Source organism: Anopheles arabiensis, chromosome 3 (assembly GCF_016920715.1).
Source record: "Anopheles arabiensis isolate DONGOLA chromosome 3, AaraD3, whole genome shotgun sequence".
Classification (NCBI taxonomy): domain Eukaryota; kingdom Metazoa; phylum Arthropoda; class Insecta; order Diptera; family Culicidae; genus Anopheles; species Anopheles arabiensis.
In genome coordinates, this window is record NC_053518.1 from 62116117 (window position 1) to 62127316 (window position 11200).

General features: G+C 39.2%; 2 protein-coding genes across 2 annotated transcripts; one reads left to right on the plus strand and one right to left on the minus strand.

Annotated features, from left to right (window-relative positions):
• The first annotated feature begins 4660 nt into the window (after nt 1-4660).
• On the plus strand, nt 4661-6076 carry LOC120903064. Its single transcript, XM_040312274.1, has 2 exons — nt 4661-4959; nt 5021-6076. The coding sequence occupies exon 2, from the start codon at nt 5026-5028 to the stop codon at nt 6052-6054; it is 1029 nt and encodes a 342-aa protein (XP_040168208.1). The 5' UTR covers nt 4661-4959; nt 5021-5025; the 3' UTR covers nt 6055-6076.
• On the minus strand, nt 6077-9008 carry LOC120903066. The gene is made up of 3 exons (XM_040312275.1): nt 8099-9008; nt 7347-7611; nt 6077-6785 (listed from the first exon to the last, which is right to left on the minus strand). Exons 1-3 carry the CDS (start codon nt 8418-8420, stop codon nt 6677-6679), a joined length of 696 nt encoding a protein of 231 aa, XP_040168209.1. The 5' UTR covers nt 8421-9008; the 3' UTR covers nt 6077-6676.
• Nucleotides 9009-11200: the final 2192 nt, after the last annotated feature.

Genomic DNA, 11200 nt, shown 5'->3' on the forward strand with positions numbered 1-11200 from the left:
TTCTAAATTTGGATTTTTTATTGTTAGTGAAATTTAAATTCATAAATTCCTTAGCATAGGTCTCTTCATTGTGAATTAGGTTTGACTATTTATTGGTGGTATTGATGTTGCTAATATTTCCTAACAGATTCCATAGTTCTTTACTACTTGTGTCTTTGTTTATTTTTTCCATGTTCCTCTCCGTTTGTTTTTCTTTTGCTTGTTTTATTTTGAGTTTGAAGATTGCTGTCCTTTTGCGGAATTCTATGGCATGTTCAATAAGTTTTGTACTGTTGAATGTTTGTCTTGCTATATTTTTGTCTTGCAGGGCCTTTTTTATTTCGTTATTCTACCATGATTTTAATGTAAAATTGATTTTTTGTTTACTATTTTGTATGATTTTGTATACTTTCTTTGTGAAATGTTTTATGTTTGTTATATCTTTTCCTTTCATATGTTTAATGTTTGTAATTACCTTATTCATGTTTATTATAGTATGTTGTATCGGTTCTGTGGAGTGTTTTTTAATTGTTATTTTTATTATTTTGTGGTTGCTTGTCCCTATGTGTTTTTCTAGAATAGTTTTGTTGATTACATTATGGATTTTTTTCGATATAATTGTTAAATCAATGGACGTATGTCTCTTGTTGTGATCTGTTGGGACGTGAGTGTATGTGTTATTTTTTAGGATAATGAGGTTTGAATTGTCTATTTCTTCTATTATTGTGTTTCCTTTTTGATCGATTCTATCATCTCCCCAGTATGTATGATGTGCATTAAAATCGCCAGCTATTATTATGTTTGTGTAATTTTGTGTGTTATGTGTTATTTTTGCTAAAGTGTCTTTTATTGTCTGCTTGGTAGTATTTGGAGCTATATATATTGATATTATAATCAGATTTCCAGACTGTATCAATATTGTTGTTATTTGAATTTCATCACTTTCGTCTATTAATTTAATTGGTTTGTATTTAATTCCTTTTTTAATTAGAATGCAGCTTCCTCCATATCCATCTTCCCTGTCTGTTCGTATTGTGTTAAAACCTTTAATTGTTATTTTATTTTCATTTTTGAGCCATGTTTCCTGCAAGCAAGCTACATGGTATTTTTGATCATGTAGTATGTGTGTTAGTTCGTCCCTATTTTTCCGTATGCTTTGTATGTTAGTTTGTAGTATATTTAGGTGTTCCATGTTTAATTATTTATAGAGAATATGTTAAGTATTATTAAGATTGTTTGTGTAATGGGCTATATAAGTGGGGTTTTTATTTTAATTTTTGTAATTTTTACTGTGATGTTTCTTTGTAGTCTATTTCGATTGTTCCTTGAATGTCTATCTCATTGAGATACATTTCAGTATCACTATAGTAAGTGATATTGGTGGCACTTTCATCTGTTGCGTTTGGATTCGTTTGTGTTTCTGTGTTTTCGATTTCTGTGTGTTTTTCTTTTTCTGTGTGGTTTTCTAAATCATTGGTAATTGTTGTTAAATTCGTATTTTTTTTGGGTTCTGTGTTATTATCTAGGTACTTGTTATTTGTTGTGCTGTTAATTTTTGTTGGTGTATTTTCAGTTGATTTTGGTGTGTTACTATTATCTTCGCTTGTTTCGTCTATTTTTCGTTTTTCGTTCATTATAGGCGTTTGATTGCCTCTCACTATTGATGAAAATTTTTCTCTTATATATATATTCTAGGAATAGCTGGCACTGTTTCCCTTCGAATTTTTCTTGCTTCTCTTATTGTTATTCTTTTTTCTGTTTGAATTCTTTTTATTTCCACCTCGTCTTTCCATACTGGACAATCTTTGTCTAAAGATGAGTGGTTTTCACCGCATTGTGTGGATTTTAGAGGGTTTGTGCAATTCTCATGAAAGTTTTCTCCACATTTGGCGCAAATTTTTTGTCGATTACAATTATTTTTTGTATGCCCAAAAAGCATGCATTTCATGCACCGCATTGGATTTGGGATAAATAATTCTACTTTTTCGGTGAAGTAACCTAATTCTATATTTCTGGGAAGCACTGTAGATTTGAAAGTTATGATGGCGGTTCTTGTGTTTCTGAGAACACCATCTTGGCTTTTTCTCTTCATTATGTATACCTCTGATACATTTTGAGGTTGAAGACCTTCTAGAAGCTCTTCTTCACTCAAAAACCTGCATGCATCACTTCTGATTATTCCCTTGCTTTGATTTAAAGTTTTGTGTTCGTAAACATCCACTTCGATGGCACAATCACCGTGTTTTAAATTAATATTTTTTAGTTTTTTTGCTTCGGTTTCATTTTTAACACGCATCAGTATTTTGCGTCTCTAAGTATGGACGTTTGTAATGGCCTACATCCAATCGCCATTTCAGTTGCCTTTGCGAACAAAAATGGGTTGTAGCATGCCACACTTTTGCCGGGAGTGAAATTCCGGTTCGTGTATTTTCGGCCTAACATTATTTTACTCAATAACTTGTAAACAACGTCATATAAAATATTCTTAAGGACTGAAGGACATAAGACACAGAATTACACGTGCTTTTCCAACTGCGTACACAACGTGAATTCCCCTTTTTATTCTCTTTTTCTGACAGCTCGGCCGGGTTGCCAAGATTTTACATTTGTACAAGGTTTGGACATTATTCGGTTGACAGTTGATGTATGAGGTTGACGTTTATGATCCACATTCGCCTACAAACTATAGGTTTAACAACTGTTCATGGACAAAAATCAATTTCGAAAATACCTCTAGACACTACAGAGCTGCACAAAAAATTGGTGGCCCTCTGCAACCAATTTGTTCGCTGTACGTTTGAACAGCTGTCACATTTATACGCACGGTTAAGCCGCCCGCCGGTTAATCCGCCTCCGGATAATCGACCTTGTACTGTATGTTGTGTCTCATTATGCACGGACATTTTGATCTTCAAAAATGGTAGTCTAAAAGCTGCCATGGTGTTTGAAAACTAAAATGGCACAGCTATGATTCATTAGGAGCACACCTTGTTTTGAACATAACAGGGGATTATTCTGTCATAATAAGGCGCGTTTGTTTTTATTCTGCTTCTCATTGTTTTGGATATCCCTGTCCTTGGCCTTAATCTGCTCCCATAAGTGTTTCTCTTTATCATTCCGACTTGTTGAAAATCCATCTGTGAAGAAACTTTTTTAAGCGATAAGTGTTTCAACAAAACGGAATACCTTACCGATGTTGTATGAGTGAAGCAGAAGCTATAATCGGGTGTTGTGATGTGGTGCTAGCAAACTGACCGAAAAAAGATGCGGGAACATTTGTGGTGATATATTTACTTCTATGAAACCGTGCTGCTGTATGATTTTATTGTCAGATAAAGTGACTGTCTTGATCTTTTGCGAAATCTACATATTTACGGAGTACCTTTCATTTGTTCTAAAACTTAGACGAGTTTCTAAAAACAACTGCGCGTCAAAAATTGTCACGGAGAACTCCAGGTGAAAATGAATGCTGCGTCAAATGTTTAATGTTCTACAAGCAACTCATTCGATCAAGCATTTCAGATATGGCCGATGCAAACAAGATTATTGAATCAGACAATGCAAAAAGCAGCAACGCATCGTCACAAAATCAAGAAGGAAGCTACTCTGCTGCAATTACCAGTTCAACATCAACTGACGTGAATTCCCGTTCACGCGTTGTTATAAAACCAGCAATTTTGGCTGTGCAAAAAAAGTTGCTAGCTTCATCCAGATCTGATGCAATTCCATCACAATCACGTTCCATTTCACCGAACCCTCCTAGAACACCGAAACGTTCTTTACCTTCTTTATCCAACAGTGATTTTTCAAACCATGCACCAGCTCGCCAAAAACCTGCACTGCCACCCAAACCTAAATTGATAAATCCAGCTGAAGCAGCTCCATCAACCTCTTTGTCTTTTTCCGGTTTATCACAGCAGGAAAGAATAGAACAAAAAATAGATATGGTCGTTAAAATGCTTCAAGAACTGGCTCCACAGCTAGAAATCATTATGAACAATGTGGAAAGAGACAACTTTAATTTGTTATTAGAAATGGAAGAAGATTAAAAAATTAATAGTAAATGTTGTTAGACAAACAGTTGCCATAAGCTTAAATAGAGGGTCACCAGCAATTGAAATGGATCAGATATTAAACATACGGGTATCTCTAGACTAAGAAATAAAAAAAAAAATCTTCTTGTTCAGAAAAATAAGTAAATTCTGATTTTATGATGACACAAAGATTAAGTACGCGTTTGAACGCGCCCGCGGAAACGCGCGTCGTGTATTTGCGGCCTTACCTATTTACTTGGCCACCTATTTACTCCGCCGCAAGCTTTAGTATGAATCTTTAGTGTCACAATTTTATCGATTTTCCGTAAATGGAGTCAAATTGATCTAATGAAATAAATTCCTTGTTACAACCGTCACATTGCTTTTAGACGACTGATAAAGTTTTCAGAAAACTTCGGAGAAACTTTCGTTTTGTTGTCAATCCGTTCTGGTTTTAGAACGAAAGTATGACTAACTTCGTTCATGATGTCGTTAAACGCGTGCACCGCGTTTTTGTGAAAAAAAACCACAAAGCCACTGCAATGACGATCCACCTTTTTATTGTTCTAAAACAGATACTTTTTAGAACAAATATTTCGCTGAAAATTTGTCGCGGATCGTCTAATGTTTCGGTGTTTCGCTTTTTGGTTTTTACCAATTAAAAGTTTTCGTATATTTTTTTTAAAGTCCGCTATTTAAGAGAATCGGAATGCTCAACACAAGCGGCAAATTCGCTTGCAATGGAGCTGTGCCCGTTCGCCATGGAATGTACACCCTCAATTGGGAACACCTTTTTTAGTACAACCATGACAATTTGATGCTTGGGAATTGTGTTCAAACAAAACAAATCACCTTGCAAGGGTGCGTTCCGTTATGAAAATGTGCTTTTACAACGTAGCAATCCTGCTTGCTATATGGACGCACGTTAATTAAACGCATCAAAACAGTAAGTTGTATATATTTCTTTCGTTGATTTCATTAAATTGTGCAAATGTCATCTCTTTTAGTAACAATGTACAACAACCGTTCCTGTCCGCACACACCGGCACCGCGGAAAGCCGGGCCACGGTTTCCCATGTCGGCGGCAATACTGGAAACTCCCTCCATAATGAGCTCGTTTCGAGAGCTGGAACAACCGAACGGTGCAGCAAATGCATCCCATCCACCTGCTCCAAAGCAGTTCATCATGTCGTATTCATCAAATGCGCCGAATGGCAGAAACGGATGTGTAGAGAAAGCAACCGTTAATCAGCAAAGACATGATTTGAACGCTACACAATCATTAAACGGTTCCTTTCTGGATTGCAGCTTTAGTTCTAGCTTCACCACATCGATGACGACACAGAACAGGAAAGTTCCTTTAGCTAACTCAAGCACCAACAATCTTAAAACAAACACTACACTCAAGGGTTGGTCGTCCTCATCCAAACCAACAGTGGGATTGCAAAACTTGCATCGTTCGAGTGCATCTTCCGGTGGAGGTTCAAACGTCACCTGTCCTTCCTACACCGGAACCACGTTCGGGCATGAAAAACGAAAGCATCCTGCAGAACATAGCGCTTCAAAATACAGTAAAACTACGGCTGCAAACTTCCCAAAAGGATCGTCAACCTTGACAGCAGCTACCGGTGACGTTTCCGCCGGTACGCAGCAGCAGAACCTCAAACCAGCTTCCCTGCGCATCCTTTCCGGTACAATCGAGCACCTGCAGAAAGCGATCCGTGAGCAGGGCAGACAGGTTCCGTTGCTACTGGAAACCGTTGCTAACGTGATTAGCATCAAACCTGGCACGAAAGTGAAGGAGAAGATTATCCTGCTGCGGCACCGAAACCAAGGCCCGGTAATGCAGGGCGTGTTCTACGAGATCGACCATGATATACCGCCGCTGGCACCGGGCGATCTGGTACGCTGTGTCGGACGGCTTCAACCCGTGGGAAGCCGGTTGCAGATACTGAAAATAAACCGTACCACGGAAGCGTACGGTCGGGCGATTATGCGCCTGCAGACAGTCAGCGCATTCACTGCGAAGGTGAGACGATAGAAATTGGTTTTCCTTTTTGCGGTTCCTATTTTTATCTTTAATTTATTACATTCAAAACGGCGCTTGCGGGTGCCGTTACAGCACAATCGGCTAATTGAGACACTATTACGACAATTGTTTGTACTAAATGCACTATGATTGTAAAAACGAAAACTATAAATGAACTTTTTTGCCCCTAGACGCACACGTGATGATTTAGTTGTTATTTACAAAATTAAGCTACCAACAAAAGCCTTAAAATACAAGTTGATTATTCTATTTTCTAACGTAGACTAAAACAACACCCGAGTTTAGCTTCGCATACGCACGTTAGTCCGTTTTTCGTTGCAAAAAGGAACGAAATGTTAAAGCGTAATAATTAGTAAAAAAATAGATAGAAATAAATAAGATAAACGAGTAATGCGGTGTACGCCACGATGGTTGATGCAAATGGATTGCACAGTTCCAAAAAAATCTCATCGCCTTACATCATCTGCCGGAATGCGAAAGCAATATTATATGTAGCTGCCCTGCGTTTCATACTAGAGCTCATGGAGGCACTTTACGGAGCGAAGCGGGCACACAGGGTGTGGCGTTTTGTTTTATATGGGGACGTTATTATCCATGGTCCACGATGCGTGCCCTACTCATTGACGAGAAGTACAATTAAGAATCCAACCACGCCGCTCAGCAGGGCCGTTATGTAGGGTAGGTGAAACCGGCGTTCCTTGCTAGGTGGTCCACCACGGTAGCTACAACAAGGAAAAGTTGGGAAATTAGACTAATGAATATTTTCAATCCATTAATTATTATTACTAATTATGCGTGATTGAATGTGGATGAAATATTACTGTGAGTATTCAATCTGTATGCTATTGTTAACTTTCAGGTGTTGTTTGAAGAATTTGACTTGTCAAATGCAGTAAAAGTCTCATACAATTCCTTGCCACAACCCATATTAGCTCCATCTCCGAGTTGAACATAGTATTAACTGATTTTTGCTTAGATAAATCGATTCATACGATTGCATACATGACCTCCATTTAAACTAATTGTCTTGCAATAGATTGTTTTCAATAAATAAATAAATAAATAAATAAATATTAAATCTCTTAAATCTTAAAGCCGTAATTGTCTAGGAGCACTTGGACTTGAAGCACCCAATAAGAAGAGAACCGAGGAACAGTTACGTTAAATACACAGTGCACAATTTCTTCAAAATAAAACTAGGGAAAATTTGTAATTTTAAAGCCTTTAAATATGTTACCGACACGGGTAGTCCCCGTACAAAAATGTAATAAACAAATACATACCGTTTTTTCGAGGCCGAAAACGGTGTCGGTGGATTCACCCCCGGAATGCTGCTGTCCAGGTAGATGATGTACCAGGTAAACGACGAAAGCAGCAGCCCGAAAGCGACCGCATACAGCGTATGCGACACTGCACCAGCCTGCTGGAGAAGGTTTTCCATCTTCCACGAAAAGGTCGGCAGCCGGACACGGGTACACCGGGTTAGGAAATCTTGCCACACATTATCCACCACTGCGACGACTCGGGAACCGATCGATCGGTACGATTCTGTGTGTAAGGGGGAAGATACGGAAAAGTATGTTTAGTATCTCGTTTTTAGTTTAGGACCTGATAACGATTGGTTTATCATACAAATTGGATTAAGCTCGCCGTATCTTACAAAACACCAGGGCGTGTATTAAACGGAACGTACCGAGACCGAGGTTATTTATAAAGGCACAAGATTAGATGACTACACATGCAACCTTTGTACGGGAGGAGATTGAGGAACTGAAGCTGATGATTTCATCCAACCCTCTCGAAAACATCGCGGCACGTCCGGCAACTGCCACGCATTCGACCGAATGCAAACACAAACAAACGGACGGCACACCACGAACCGAACCGACGGGAAGGTGGACGCACATGGCCCTCCTCCCAACCCAACAGTGGGATGAATATCTCACATGTAAATAGTTACTCAATACAGACACACACACATAGTGGATGTATTGCAACCTTTTCCCTGCACCCTTTGTATATGGTTGGTACTAACCCAGATCGAAGGACGGAAGCAGATATTTGATGGAAACCGCAAGCGTTGTGGCGACGGCCAGCAAGATCAGCGTTTGCTTCGTGTCGATGGCATTCTTCTCCCGATCGGATGCGGCTCCCTGAACACCCTTCAGGTCGGATAGCTCCATATCGGACCCGTTGAACGATAGCCTTCGGGGACGCTGGTGCGGTTGCACATCGGCCGTTCCTTTCGTCCCATTGCCGTACCATTTTTCCGCCCCGACGGGCATAGTACCGCCGCCGGCTGCTGTTCCGTTGTTGTGATTCTGTGCCGCACTCTCGTCGTGTATTGAAGACGACATTATACTTCAAATTGGCTGTTTTTCGTTCGATTCGATATGGGTCACGAACCGGTGCACACTGAATTGGAACAAAGTTTGTAATAAAAATACACAAACACTAGCACGCGCGCTCACAAACGGTATGTGATGCGCTCGGTGTGCTGTGAATGCGCTTGCGTGTGATGGCGGCGTGCGTGTTTACGGTGGTGTGGTGCATTTAGCTGAATCACACTGCTGCAACCTACACACACAGTGCTTAGTTTTCGCTTTCGATACCAACCCACGCGTGGTATCGAAACAATCGCTCCTCCGCTATTTCGGTAACTATTTCTGGCCTCCACGCATCCGCCACTGCTTTAACGGGATCGATGCAGTAAAGCTCAACTTTGTTGTAATAACACTTTGATGACCTTCTAGAATGTGACGACACCAGGCCGCTTGTTGTGGTTGTGTGGTTGCGAACGCCTCCACACAGAAACAGGAGGGTAATGGGCACTTTTTGTACACGAAATCAGATATGTAAAAGCACACGAAGCCGAACGCGAGCCCTGCGTAAAGATACGCGGCAGAAAGAAAACAACGCGATGCGATGCGCCAGGTAAATAAAGCCCTTTTCTTCCTCCCCGCTTATTCCTCTTCTACAAATCGTTAGAAATTTTTGAACGTAGCTATACCTATGGATTGACTTCTACAAATGCACACTGGGGATAGAAAGGATCAAATGCTTGTTCAAAAATTATTTTATATATTAAAAAAAAGGTTTAATGCTTTCAAAATTAGTTTTAATGATATAAAAACGTATTGCTCCTGTCTTTTAAAATTAATTATAAAATAGATCCGCACAGTGATGTGTATGAAGGAAATCATCTGACTTTTTATGATGGGATTTGCTTTTCTGAACAGCATTTTTTTTATCTAAAAATCTTTATTTACATTGGTTTGTATGATATTTAACTTAAGAACAAGAAGAAATTCGTAAGACATATGATATTTTGCATCTTTTAAGCATCATTGATCGAGATGCCGATTCTGTATTATTTTTTAATTCAAATTATAAGCAAGTTCTCAAGCAAGTTCTACAGAGTTTACATATCATACAATCTCGCATTAAGTGGTTCGGAATAGAGATGGGTTCTGCGGATCGCACCCACGGTTCCGCTCCGGTTCCGGCAAGTATGATATCGATTCCGATTCCAGAGAGAAGGAATCGCTAGTTCCACCGGAATCGTCTGGAATCGTCGGAATCGTCCGGAATCGTCGGAATCGTCGGAATCGTCCGGAATCGTCCGGAATCGTCTGAAATCGTCTGGATTCGTGCGGAATCGTCGTAATCGTCCAGAATCGTCGGAACTGTCGGAATTGACCGGAATTGGCTGGAATCGCCCGGAATCGACCGGAATCGTCCGGAATCGTGCGGAATCTAAGTCAATCGATAGTAGTGAATAGTAGAGCCATTTCCGGTCGATTCCGACTGTTCCGACGATTCCAGACGATTCAATTTCACGTTCCGGCCGCCGAGCATATGTCAATGCTGTCTGTCGTACATTTAAGCCAGGAATGTCGCGCACTGAGTTCCTCAATATCGTTCGATATGGACGCTAGCATCTTGTGTTACTGTTTGTATCTATTTATATTAGGTTATGCACTGAATAAATAACATGAAATGAAATGGAATTCCGACGATTCCAGACGATTCCGGACGATTCAGCGCGGTTCCGGCTTGTCGGATTGACCTACCCTTCGGAACTGGGTCCGAAATTTGTTAGAATCGTCCGGACCCAGTTCCGTTTTTTTTTGCGTTTTACCCAACTCTAGTTCGGACGCTTTAATCCAAACAAGGGTTAGGTCGCTTTATTATTATTATTTTTATTATTATTATTATTATTATTATTATTTTTATTATTATTTTGGAGGGACAGCGAAACCTGGGTAAGATCGCAAATTTTTATGAAAAAAATTACAACAGCTTTGGACGACGGGAACGAGAATAGAAATTAATTCGGCCCCAATATTGAATCGCATCTTATATTTGTACATGCTTGCCGACAACGCTTATTGATAAAAGTAGAGATAAACACTCACCGGTTTTCCGGTTGTATTGGCTTATGGCCTGTATCTGTGCTCCATCGGATGCGATTTTATCTGAAGGCCTGTCAAAATTTGATGTGGGATTTGATAGATAACGTCGGACGTTTATAAAAAAAAATATTAATTTGGTCGGACGCCGCATCCGATGTTATCTGTCAAACTAATGGTGTGGTATTTTGTAGGAACGACTTCAACCTATTTATTCATAATCGATAAACGTTAAAATCGCATGCTAGGGCACTAGGCACAGACACGGCCCTTAGGAACTCGGAGATTACTTATGTTTTTTTAAATTACTTTTTTCTCTTATATCGAACTTATCTTGGTTTGAATAATTTAATTTTTGTTACAAATTACATGTTTCATTAAAAGTTTAATTTTTTTTTTGAAAAAATAATCAAAAATCATATTGCTATGCTATACTTCTAGGCGTATAATGCTTTGTTTTTTCGCGCATGGTTAAAATACTTACCCCATTCCTATACAATAGTGTAATAAAAAATAACACCGATACTGAAATTTGACGCCACTGGCACTGGAAGTGCAATAAATAACATTCAAACTATCCCAATACTAAAAATTAATTCGTTTAAATAATTACGAAGAGAGAACCAGAAACAAAAACACAAAAAAATCTCTAAAAAAGAATTTATGAAGATAATTTTTAGGTCCATATTGTCTACACTATGCAACGGTATTTTCGCAACGCGTGA

Bases quoted from the DNA above. Each gene is read 5' to 3' on its own strand.
- LOC120903064 (XM_040312274.1), top strand. From the start codon at position 5,026: ATGTACAACAACCGTTCCTGTCCGCACACACCGGCACCGCGGAAAGCC.
- LOC120903066 (XM_040312275.1), bottom strand. From the start codon at position 8,420: ATGTCGTCTTCAATACACGACGAGAGTGCGGCACAGAATCACAACAAC. The intron at 7,612-8,098 runs GTTAGTACCAAC...CCTTACACACAG, and splicing joins GCTTCCGTCCTTCGATCTGG to AATCGTACCGATCGATCGGT. The intron at 6,786-7,346 runs GTATGTATTTGT...TCCTTGTTGTAG, and splicing joins TTTTCGGCCTCGAAAAAACG to CTACCGTGGTGGACCACCTA.